The sequence below is a fragment of the Helicoverpa armigera genome, chromosome 8, assembly GCF_030705265.1.
Source record: "Helicoverpa armigera isolate CAAS_96S chromosome 8, ASM3070526v1, whole genome shotgun sequence".
Lineage (NCBI taxonomy): Eukaryota > Metazoa > Arthropoda > Insecta > Lepidoptera > Noctuidae > Helicoverpa > Helicoverpa armigera.
Window position 1 is genome coordinate 13,013,483 of NC_087127.1, and position 13,356 is coordinate 13,026,838.

Sequence of the window (13,356 nt, forward strand, 5' to 3'; positions counted from 1 at the left end):
GCCTAATTTGAATAAACGATTTTGAGTTTGAGTGAGTTTGATCCAAGTTCGCGGAGTAGTTTTCACAGGAGGAGGGTGAAACCGCTGACGTAAGCTAGTTACTAATATCGGTCTAAAATACATGAAAATCGTTGTTTGAGCTGAATAGTTTTTAAATATGCTTTGAGCCATAATACACCAATTAAAATAAACAGTCCAACCCAGCATAATTCAATTAATGAAAAAGCAGAAAACAAACAAAAATGATTTCTAAAACAGTGCCATTATAATCAAGTGCCAATGAACCGAAAAATTTTAATCAAGAAAATACAAGCCAAAATTGACCTTATGAAACGGTTAATAAAGACTACATTTAAGAAGTATAAATGTGAGGGACACCAAAGGCAAAAATCTTAATCAAGAAGACAAGCCAAAATCGACCTTATGAAGAAGAAGAAAGACTACATTTGAAAAACACACGTAAGAGATAATCCACCCAAAATGAATTAACCAAATATGGATCTAGAAACAGAAATAATTCTAAATACAAAATGAAGGACAAAGAACGAAGGAGATCGAGTATATTCTCTTTGCTTGCAAGAAAGAAAAAATTGACGCGACAGTACTCAGAACCAGGGAATGGGAGTATTTTCGCGCTAGATCGAAGTATTCGGTAGATTCCGCCATACTGTCGGATTTCACGAAGACCGAAGATGGTGGTTATAAAATGTGTTTGCATCAGGCTGATAGTAATAGAGATGTTTTTGTTTCTAATGGAGGTTAGTTTTCGAAATTGATATGGACTTTATTCTTTTCTATAGTTTTAATATGTCCTTTCTAAGTATATCTTAGACACCAATGACTGTGTTTCGGATGGCACGTTAAACTGTAGGTCCCGGCTGCCATCGAACATCCTAGCATTACGGGTAGTCAGAAGCAAGTAAGTCTGACACCAGTCTAACCAAGGGTATTAAGTTGCCCAGGTAACTGGGTTGAGGGCGTCAGATATGGCAGTCGCTTCTTGTAAAGCGCTGGTACTCAACTACATCCGGTTAGACTGGAAGCCGCATACGCCAAACATAGTTGGGAAAAAGGCTCGGAGGATGAGAATGAGGAGTTTTAATATGTCCTAAAAATGGGAACATCGTCTTTCTAATCTTTCTTAAGGTTTACTTTTCTCTGATGGCGTGGGTTATTTGATTCCGCGAAATCGCCTCCGGTCACCTGAGTCGTTTGATTCCGAGGTGATGATATTCCAAAAATTTTCGACTCTGATCGCCAAGTTGATATCACCCGAAATCAAATCTCCTTCGCGATAGAATGGAAGGAACATTTCTTAAAACGTGTTCTAAAAATAGTTTATCATCCAAAGATCAATAAATAAATGTGTCTGCTACCTGTCTAAGGCAAACCAGATGTCTTGTAAGGGCGTAACTAGATGTGCCATTTATTTTTAACGGTCATTTTCTTCTATCGACAGAGTTTCTTCCAAACGTATTACAAGTCAGATTTTTCTCAAATCCGCCTGATGGTCTTATATGTAACGGAGTAGTTGCAAATGATGTTGTACAATATTTTATACAAAACTAGCGACCGCTGGCTTCGCACGGGATAACTATATTTCCCCACTATTTAATGTATGTTATTATACATATTTATAATAACTGTTAGCAAATAAGCCTGTTTAATGTATTTTATGGAAAAATTGCGTTGGTAACACATTTGTTCATAATTGCTTGTATTTATATCATGTCAAAATGTAATGTGTCACTGTTTTTTCCCAAATAAATAAAATAAAATATTACTCCGCTTTTATCACTCTATCTATAAACCATATGAAAATCGGTTGTGTAGTTTTGAAGATTTAAGTGTACAAAGGGACATAGGGACAGAAAAAGCGACTTTGTTTTATACTATGTAGTGAAGTAATTTTCTCTGAAAACAACATCAAAATCTACCACTGTTGCAAATGATCCTTTATCTCTGAACTTTTTCTGTTTTGACAGTTTTCCTTATAGTGCATTTCAAAGGTTCATAAATTGTTAAATCTCCCAATGATTTTTGCAGAAACAATTTCTGTTATCGCCCTGACATGAGTTCCTTTTAATGCAATCGAAATAAATCTTTTACCGTTTATTTATAGAGTCAAGTACCGTTCAATAAAAGATGTGCTTAGCAACGATTTCTTAAATTAGATGACCGTACAGACGGTGAATGACGCGCTTAATATATACCATTATATACATACATACATAGTTTATGTAGCTGAGGAATTCTTTTGTTGCCATTTGAACATCTTGTCACGCCAGAAAGTCTAACATCCAGTCTTGACAAAGTACATCTGGTTGCCCGGGTAACTGGGTTGAGGAAGTCAGATAGGCAGTTGCTCCTTGTGATACACTGATACTCAGCTGCTTCTTCTTACCAGTGCTAACACATAGGTAGTGTCATCACTACCTATGTATCTATGTATGAAGCTCGAGCGTTTTTAAGGCTGTCTTTCTAAACTTGTCTTTCAAAAAAAGCTGATTTTCTGCCTTATTTGCATATTTTTACCTTGCTTAGGGATTGTTGCGAATATTTTAAATGCACTTTATGTATTCTGCTAAAAAGCTAATATTCTAAATTGTTTTCAAAATGAATTGAGCTCTTACTTGTGATTTCGTAATAAGCTAGCGTCTTTTCAAAATTCTAAGTATTTAAAGCTAGTACTTACTCTTTTACTATTAAAGTTTACTTCTCTTATTCTAATAAATTTATCCGTTTTTAATTGAGAGTTAACGGCTCCTTTTGGAAAATAATTTTAAAAATAGAATAAGTAATTGAACGTTAATTCTCAATTCAGAAAACGACTGTACCCATCTAATGTTTTAGTATTGTGCTCTCTGCACATAATTTTAGTGCAGACACATTTTCAGGCGTGCAGTGAAAACCTTGTCATTTAAGTGGGATATACCTAACTCGATGTTATATTTGATGTCTTTCTTTAACTCCGAAAACTGATTGAATTCAAATTTCTTTATTTTGAAGGAAAATTTATTAACTTCTTTTTTAATTTCAAGTAACATAAAGAAAACAATTCTGTATTTGAATTACTCGCTACCAGTTGAAGCATTTACCTTAGGGTCGCTGGATACCTGAAAGAAAATACGTCGTCCGTGTCATACCGTATATGGTTGACAAAATGTGCGGCGGACTTTCCGTCAGATGTGCACCGACCCTAAAGGTTCGTTTTAAGTTCTTGCTGCTGGCTGCGACTGCCTACCACACATGTCGCGACTGCATGGCTGCGCGATGTCAGATTCTAGAAATTGATCCAGCTTGTGCTGAGTTTCAAACCAGTAGTGCAGCTACGGCCGACTTCATGCAACTGCAGTATGCAGTCGGCAGTCGTAATAATACAAAACGTACCATAGCACTAATACGGTTTTCACTGCACCCCCAAACACAGCTAGACCCACACCTAACACGTTTGCTAGAGCAGCTAACACCCTCCCCTCCCCACAGAGCTAGCCGGCGCCGCGTCAGACTCGGACAGCGAGGCGTCTCGTATCGGAATGCCGAACCGGCCGGACAAAGCAGGAGATACTGGCCGAGATCGAGGCTAGCTATGTTGCGGACACCAATTTCGATATTGGCGTGGTGAGTCTTAATCAAAGCTCGTTATACTTGTGTGTAAATGTATAGGCACGTTGTGTTTGTATGGGTAAGTAAGGTAGTTGTCAACCCAGTGGGGTAGGAGGGCCAAGGCCTACCGGGGCTGTGTTTTTCAGCCAGTATGTTACTGTTACAGCCTTTTTATCGTCCCACTTCCTTGCTGCGGCCTCCTCACAAGGAGAATGATTGAGCAATAATCACCCCGCTTGCTCAATGCGGGTCGATGATTTCAGACTATATAGTCAGGTTTCCTAAAGATGTTTTCCTTCACCTTTTTATCAGCCATTGGTGTCTAAGATTACTTTTACCAACCAAGTATGAATAAACGATTTTTATTTTGATTTAACATACAGATAATTTCCGTTTCCTCAGGCCGGCCTGATAGAAGAAGAAGTGGCTGAAGAGAACAAGTCTCTCCTCTGGTTCCTGCTGAAGCAGGTGCGACCCAGCATGGACCTCAGCAAGGTTGTGCTGCCGACGTTCATCCTGGAGCCGAGGTCCTTCCTCGACAAGCTGTCCGATAATTACTATCATGCTGATATATTGGCGCAGTGAGTAGCTTTGAAGGGTCTTTTAAAAAGGGGTCCTCAATATGGTTCTGTTGTATGCTCTATTTTCTTTACTAGCTGTGTCACCAGCATCCCGATGGAACTCTTTCCTGCAAATGGATAAAGTAACCTCTATGTAATTCTAATATATGAGCTGTTAGTGCTAAGTATCATCAAAACCCATTCGTTAGTTTTTGCGCGGAAGAGGAACGAAAATCCGTATGTTCGTACAAACTTTCGAGGATGTATTTTTTGAAAACAGAACCGATGATGTGAGCAAGTTATCCGCTTACCGCTTACTTAACCTTCCTCGTCTATGTAACACTGAAATATTTTTTCAAATAGTTCCTGAATTTTGCGCATACAAACAAAAACTGTTCTGCTTTCAAATATCTTGGTACAGTTTTCTAAAGCTCAGCACGTTCAAACAAACAAAGTCTTCAGCTTTATAATATTAATCAAAATTTCTCTCCAATTTTCAGAGCCCAACAAATAGTGGACCCATACCAAAGATTCGTGGCGGTCGTTCGCTGGTACCTGTCCGGTTTGTACCGAAACCCAAGGGTCTGAAGAAGCCTTACAACCCGGTGCTGGGCGAGACCTTCCGCTGCTGTTGGCGTCATAGCCAGGACTCCTATACTTATTACGTGGCTGAACAGGTGAGGGAAGTAGACCTTCATCATCATCATCATCTCAGCCATAGGACGTCCACTGCTGAACATAGGCCTCCCCTTAGATCTCCACAGATACCGTGATAAGTAGACCTTAGTGCTTGGTAATTAAGGTTGAATATAACCCATCTAGTGGCGGATTTAGTAAGTTGAGGACATAAGAACAAAGACTACTCATTGGTGTGATGGAATAGGTGAATGAATTTAGACTCTATTGCCTTTTATATAAGGTTAAAAATAGCGCCATCTAGTGTCATGTTTAGTACTAACAAGAGCCTACAGTCTTGGGTAGTAACTACTACGCTGGTCGGTCTATCAGAGCGCCGGGAAGTCTGACTAAGGAGGTATCGTGTTGCCCGGCTAACTAGGTTAAGGAGTCCAGATTGAAAATAAGACTGGTTGTCAGACTTTCTGGTTTCAGATCCGTAACGATAGCCGGGACCCAACAATTAGCTGTGCCTTCGAAACTCGAAGGAACTCGTCATGACAAAACCTTTGGGGCTGTAACTTAGCCACGAACTCTTCCTATGTGTCCCACTATTTTCTCAATTTTACCCTTAAATATAATTTAAATATGTTTCTATGACTTTCAGGTATCCCATCACCCCCAGTGTCAGCTTTCTACGTGACGAATAGGAAGGAGGGTTTCGTCATAGAAGGCAGTCTATTAGCTAAATCCAAATTCTACGGTAAGTCATAAATTATTTAATTTTATAATAACAATTTGATAAATTACTTCAGTTTTTATTAGAAGACCAAGTACTTCCTTTACCCAGATTAAAACAAGCCTTTGTTTAAGACTAGTATTAGTTCTAGACCTGATCATTTGTGTACTAAATAACATTTTAAATGGACACACAGACCGCGTTACTTTCGTATTTATAATATTTGTTAAAATTGAATCGTGCCACATGGAGCGACTGCCTATCTGACCACCTCAGCCCAGTTACCCGGACAACTCAATACCCTTAATAATTTTATTATACCCCTTAGTAAGACGGGTTATGAGCCAAAGATGTTCAAATAACAGCTCACCAACATTACATGCTTCGAAAAAACGCAAAGAACTTTTAGTATTTTACTTTTAGTTGTTATGTAGCCACGAGCATCTAAGTATTTTTGCTATATGCTTGTTTTGTTTAAACTTATTATTTTTATGTAATTTCAGGTAACTCAACGTCAGCCATACTAGAGGGTTGCGCCGGATTCACCTGCTGAACCCAGAGACCTACATTACTACTGCCCTATGCGCACTGTAAAGGCATTGTCATTGTACTCTTAGCATGGAGTTAGGGGAAAAGGTAAGGCGTGACTCATTCTCTCTCCTCTCTGTCTCTCTCTCACTTTCTTCTCTCTTTCCCTCACCTCTCTCTGCTCTCTCCTCTGCTCTGTGTGACTCTCTCTCTCTCTGTGTGTGACTCTTCTCTCTCTCACTCTGTGACTCTCTCTCTTTTCCTCTCTCTGTGACTCTCTCTCTCTCTCTCTCTCTCTGTGTGTGTGTGACTCTTTCTCTTTTGTGTCATTCTTTTCTCTCACTAGAATTAGGACTTACAGGACACACTTTTTGTATGAGGCTGATGTCAACATTAGATAGCTTAGATAGCTAGATAGATAGCTTATTGAAATCCTACATTTTGTGAACTGCACATACTAGAGGTTGCGCCGGATTCACCTGCTGAACTGGGGCGAGACCTACATCACTACTGCCCCTATGCTCACTGTAACATTTCATTGCATTGGTCATGGGGGAAAGGTAATATTCTTACTTTTTTTTCTCTCTCCTCTCTCTTTCTTGGTTTCTCTCTAAGTCTCTTTCCCTAGGTCTCTCCACTCGTCCACACTCATTACTTGTGTCTCTTACTCTATTTGTGACTCTCACTGTCTCTCTTGCTCCCTCTCGCTCTCTGTCTTGCTCCGTCTGATTCTCTCTTCCTCTATCTCTTTCTCTCTCCCTCACTCTTTCACCGTCTCTCCACTCTATTTACTTACAGCCGTTCAGATATAATATCTTTTGTTTTGCTGACTTACATTATGGGGCTGTTAAAATTCGGTCTCTAGTAATCAAATGAACAGGTAGATAGCTTATAGAAACCCACACTTAGTGAACTGCACATACTAGAGGGTTGCGCCCGATTCACCTGCTGAACTGGGGCGAGACCTACATCACTACTGCCCCCTATGCTCACTGTAAAGGCATTGTTATTGGTACTCTTAGCATGGAGTTAGGGGAAAGGTAAGGATATATTACGTACTTTGTGACTCTTACTTTCTCTATCTCTTACTGTCTTTGTGTCTCTTTAACTTTCTCTCGTTCTCGCTCCCTTTCTCTCTCTCTAGGTCTCTCGTCTCTCTATAAGTATAATACACTTTCAGTCGTTCCCAATATCCTATCTATTTGTAGTTTTCATAACTAGAGTTGCGGCAAATACATTACATATATATTATACATATATGTCAAAATTAGATATCTAGTAAGAAATCAAACAGATAGATAGCTTATTGGAATAGGCTGGTACGTCAGGAACTCTAACTCTATCTGTTATCTCTCACTCTCTATTCGTTCATGAGAGAACTACTTTTAAAATTATTATTTTTGTTTGTTTTCAGGTACATGTTATGTGTCCCGATACTGGCTATCAAGCGGACGTAGAATTTAAACTAAGGGTGAGTAATTTGTCATCATCTTATCTGCTAGCCTTTTCCCAACTATATTGGGTCGTCTTCCAGTTTCACTAGATAAATCTGAGTACCTTCTCGCTTCTATCTACAGAAGCGAGAAAGTCTGACAACCAGGCTTACCAAGGGTATTGGATTGCCCGGGTAACTGGGTTGAGGAGGTCAGACAGGCAGTCGCTCCTTGTATAACAGGAGCTGCACATAGGAACACACTCAGCTGCATCCGGTTAGACTGGAAGCCGACCCTAACATATTTAGCCAAAGGCTAGGCAGATGATTTTATCTATTCTTAATACATTTATTTTTTCAACAGTCGTTCCTAGGCGGTGCAGATCAGACGAACTCCATCCAGGGTAGAATTAAACGTGGTAAAGAAACTGTTGCCGTACTAGAAGGATATTGGGACGGCAAGATTGATATTAAGGATAAAGAAGACCGGGGTAAGTGTACTTTAGAACGTATCTTTTTAAAGAAAAATATTTATTTTCTAAAGAAAAGCTTTCTACGTAAGGGCGTATACAGAAAGCTGGAAGAAGCTGGATAAGCGCTTATCGGCGCTTGACAGCGCTGGTAAGCGCTTATAAGTTTCCAGCTTTGTCTGCGCCGGTCAGCGCTTATCTTTGCGGCCTTCTTTGTTCGCAAGGTTACATATCGCCTCGGGTGCCACCCGATTTCTTAATAAATTTTTATTGAAACCGGCACAAGAATATTTAAATTTTTCCTTTCAAGTCGTTTCCTGTTTCAGAATTCTTGGTTTTTGGTTTCAAATGGTTGAATAGTAGATAATGCATTGTGGCACTAGGTCCGCCAATTAACCTTTTTATGTGAAAGTCAAAATAAATTCTCTTAATATTCTAATCCAATTTATTTATTTATCCAAAATATTTTACAGAAAGAATCAACTCTTGGATTTTTGGTTTCAAATGGTTTAGTAGTAGAGAATGCCTTGTGGCATTAAGTGGACCTTTTGTACTTGAAGTGTAAATAAATAAATTTTCTTCATATTTTAATATAATTTATTTATTTATCAAAAATATTTCACTTTTACAGGAAGAATCAAACCTATTCGACGTGTCTGTACTAAAAGAACAGCGATTACCTCGATACCTCATGAGCATGGAGAAACAGCAAGACTTCGAGTCTGCCAAGCTGTGGATCAAAGTCTCTGAGGCCATACAGAATGAGGACCAGGTAAGGGATACCATCATCTACATATGTATCTCAAGATATAAAAGCAAGAGGTCATTGAAGCACTCAATTAGACACTCAATCGGTAACTCACTCGGTCTTTAAGGCACTCCATCAGTTACTCACTTGGTCATTAATGCACTCAATCAGTCACTCACTTGGTCATTAATGCACTCAATCAGTCACTCACTTGGTCATTAATGCACTCAATAAGTCACTCACTTGGTCATTAATGCACTCAATCAGTCACTCACTTGGTCAGTTAGTCAATACGAACATTACTTGTACGAGGCTAATGCCAAAACTTCATCACTAGTGAGCAAATTAACAGATATAGAATATTGGGTATGGCAGTTTCACAATGAACAGTGTGTTGATGAGGAGTTTGTTCTACCATTTCTTCTTCCCAACAACACATTTTGATCACCATTTCAATATTTATCTTCTAGATAGCAGCCACAGAGCAGAAGACGATAATAGAGGAGGCTCAGCGCGGCCGGGCGCGGAACCTCGTGACGCCGTGGATGCCGAGACTCTTCCACAGGAACCCGCATGCTGCGCCGCCTGACGGTAATACTCATATACCATTAGTCGTTATCCTGCGGTTTCACCCACATCCCGTGGGAACCTCTGCTTGAACCCGCATAATAAGTAGCCTATAGTCTTCCTCGATAAAGGGGCTATCTAACACCGAAACGATTTTTCAAATCGAACGAATAGTTTCTGTGATTACCGCTCTCAAACTCTTCAGCTTTATAATATTAAAAGTACAGAGATATGTAGATAGATAAGATTTTTAATTATCAGTTAACTAGCTTCCGCCCTCGGCTTCGCCCGCGTAGAGTTCGGTTTTCAAGAGAATTCTTCAAAATTCCGGGATAAAACTATCCTATGGTCTTTCTCAAGGTCAACTCTATGTCTGATCCAAATTGAATTGAAATCAATTCAATGGTTTGAACGTGAAAGCGTAACAGATAGACAGACAGTTCGAATTTAGTAGGATGTCGTCGTAGCCGATTGTTGACCTCGGCAGTTGTACTTATGTAAGGAGATTCTGCTTGTGATCTCTCTCCGTGGTGTAAGATTGTCGTCACATCGCGCTATGAGAGTGAAGGAATAGTGAGTGCACCTGTGTCCAAGCAAATGTGCACAAACTACGAGTATAATGTGTTCATCCAGTTAGTCGAAAGCTAGTCCCATTGACGTGCGAATTAAAATGGCTCTTGGCGACCTCAAAATACAAATACATTCGTAGTAATTTGGCACCCAACTGGAACAATAATATATAATTTTATATGATACTATTATAAAATATGTTTTTCTGATCTTGCAGGTGTCACAGATCAAGGATGGGTGTACAATCATTTAAACACAACGTAAGTATATTCATAATTATTCCGTCTGCCTAGCCTTTTTCCAGCTATGTTGGGGTCAGCTTTCAGTCTAACCGACCGACTGCCTATCTGACCTCCTCAACCCAGTTACCCGGGGTAATCCAATAACCCTAGGTACGACTGTTCGTCAGACTTTCTGGCTTCTGACTACCCGTAACGACTGCCAAAATGTTCAAATGACAGCCCGGACCTACAGTTTATCGTGCCATCCGAAACTCGGACCTGTGCCAAGATCAAAGTCACCCATCCACGTAAGCGTTGCTTAACCTCATCTTCAAATCATATTTATCACCTTTGCAGGCCATGGCAAGCAGACGAAATAATAGAATACGAAGAGGATTTTGTAATTAAAACCCTTCGAGAAGGACCACCTCCTGTCAAGACCAGTGTGGAATTGAGACGAGATCTAGCTAGAAGAATGTCAGATTCCGACAGCCATGATGAACTGGCTCGACCTAAGAGTTCTGCGTAAGTAGAAGAATATAGGTATTGCTATAGGTTTCTTTAGGTAGATAGGTGGGCTTTTTTTAACGACGTCAAAAATCATCAAATGCCCCTCCCGCTGTGGGTTAGCAGCGGTGAGGGAGTGTCAACTCTTACTGACTAAACACCGTCGTGTTCCGTCGTAGGCCTTTTTATGTGCCAGGGCGGCGGTATCTTAGATAGGTGGGCTGGCTTGAGGAGTTGAGAAGAAAATTTTATCCTGTCCTATCACCAGTATCCTATTCCCAGTTTTAATGTCTGGTGTCTGTTTTAAGTAAACGAAGGAAATACAATCATCATCTCCAGAGCCTTTTCCCAACTATGTTGGGGTCGGCTTCCAGTCTAACCGGATGCAGCTGAGTACCAGTGTTTTACAAGGAGCGACTGCCTATCTGACCTCCTCAACCCAGTTACCCGGGCAACACAATACCCGTAGCGACTGCCAAAGATGTTCAAATGATAGCCGGGACCTACAGTTTATTATATTCTTTCGAAACACGGAAGAACTCGTTATGACAAGATGGTCATTGGTCACCCATTGACGGACTGACGGCGCCAAGCGTTGCTTAACACAAGCGATCTGCGCGGCTTACCTCCCCATTCAGAGACATTTAATGGTTACTTAAGCCATTCCTTAGTGAAGGATTTGTATGACATTCCGTCACTAAGGAGTGACTAGTAATCATTAATTACTACTACAAAAACTTAAAACCCTGTTTTACACTTGTCTAAAAATTTTGGCTGCAAAATGAACCATATGTCAAGGTCATAATTTGACATTTTTAGACAAGTCTTAAACTGACGTTAAAAGTTTTTGTGGTAAGACGGTAAATGTCTCTGAGTGGGAGGTTAGACAGTCACGTCTTTAAAAATATTATAATGTTGACCAGAGTACCACGCCGGCGAGACACTGAAGAGAAAGAACCGCCTTCTCAGGAACGAGTGTCGGGGTTCGTAACCTCAAAACTATTATAATATCACTTGCAATGCAGTTTAGTTCTTATCCTTTCGATAATAAGGTAAATTTTTCAAGGTCTGCGCATCGGACATTCGAATATGTACTTTATTTTGATGCGATAAGTATTAAATTATATTGATGATTGTAGAATGTCTGGCCCATTGAGCAATTTCTACTGTAAGGACTAAGTTTTAACTTGATATTTTACTACACCTGCAGAAAAGGTAGCCTGGCGATGTCCTTTCTCAGGCGATAGACTGTATACCAAATTTTATTTGAATCGGTACAGTAGCTTCGGCGTGAAAGTCCGACAGAAAGGTAGCGCTACTTTTGCATTTATAATTTTAAAGGAAAGTAAAAATACCTTGTTCTTTCGAATTTTGAATAAAGTTAAAATTCATTTTTAAGGGTTAATTAACTTAGTTTCATTTATAACAAAAATAACTGGGGTAATTTAGCCATACTCTTTAAACGATTAAATACCAAACCAGGGTTAAAAACACCAAATTCCCACCCTAACACCAAAATCTTAGCCATCCTCCCTCCTAAAGCCAATTCCCCACTCCCCATTTCGCAGGATAGACATGAAAGGCAGACCCTCGTCTGACTTTTCGAAACACGTCAACAAGTCAGACGAAAGCCGCACAGATCAGAAGAACAGAAATTTCACGTGAGAATATCGTCGTTAGTCTAGATACTTTTTTAGATTTTTAGACAGTTGTAAGTAGTTTAATGTTGATTTTATATTCTGTTATTTTTAATGGTTCATTATTGTATTAGATGTAGAAATATTATATCATGACGATATTTAATGGATCATTTAGTTTTAATGTGTCTTTACTATAAAAAGAATGGTTGTCTGTAAAGTCAGTATACGAACTAAGTTTTTACGCGATAACGTCTTTTCAGAATAGAATATTTTCTGATAAGTCTTATGTCAAGCGTGCTTCGATATCCGACGTTACGGACTTTTCATGAATGTCTCCCGCGGTATCGAAACATAAGACGTTATCACGTCAAAAATATCCTTTACCTACAGTATTTTTGAACATGTCATTTTTGAATACATTTATAAGTATTTAGAAATTGTATGTATGCACTACATTGAAAGTCTATAGTGTGGTTTATATTCTGGGAAGATACTATTCGTCCAGTCCCCGTCTAAGCAGATGCAACTGTAACAGTACCAGTGTAACACATGAAACCGTGCATACAAAATATCGCATTATTCGATATTAATTAATATTTTTCTTTTACAGACGGACACTCAAACAAAGTCTATACGCCATAGACACAGCATTAAGAGAACAAACTCTAGCGATAGAACGCCTATCCAAATCGGTTGAAACTATCAGCGAAGCCCAGAGACAAGCGGCTTCAAACAGACCTCTGAACGTAGGCCGGGTACCTACATCCAGTCACTCATGGGACCTCTTTGGAGGTTTCGTCCTAGCCATGGTGTTGCAAGCACTACTAAACTGGGTTTTCTACCAAAAGACTGAACAGTGTTGCCACTTTAAAAATTCAATGTGATGTAAGAAAATTTGAGTATTTTTTAATACTAAGAGGTTTTGGATTTTGACGCTTTCGTTTTGCTTGGTTTTTGACTGCAAGGGAAGGACGGTTTTACCTAAAGGTAGCCGGTTCGATTCTCTGTTGTGCACTTACGCGTAAGTGTGAAAATATATTTTATTGTTCCTAAGTTTAAATAATTCCTTTGTAAAATAGTTTCCTCTTGCGGGTGTTGAAAAGCCATTTTAATTTACTTCAAAATGATAGAAATTTCACTTATTATAGTAGTT

General features: G+C 39.4%; 1 protein-coding gene across 1 annotated transcript; it reads left to right on the plus strand.

Annotated features, from left to right (window-relative positions):
- The first annotated feature begins 3,163 nt into the window (after window positions 1-3,163).
- LOC110378639 (oxysterol-binding protein-related protein 8) lies at window positions 3,164-13,121 on the plus strand. Its single transcript, XM_064035825.1, is given in 17 exon segments — window positions 3,164-3,371; window positions 3,487-3,559; window positions 3,561-3,621; window positions 4,009-4,187; window positions 4,667-4,734; window positions 4,737-4,843; window positions 5,277-5,280; window positions 5,449-5,544; window positions 6,024-6,055; window positions 7,463-7,519; window positions 7,845-7,958; window positions 7,960-7,971; window positions 8,582-8,722; window positions 9,169-9,289; window positions 10,053-10,095; window positions 10,414-10,581; window positions 12,814-13,121. Coding segments are annotated over 17 exon segments (1,758 nt in total). The 3' UTR covers window positions 13,088-13,121.
- The last annotated feature ends 235 nt before the right edge of the window (window positions 13,122-13,356 follow it).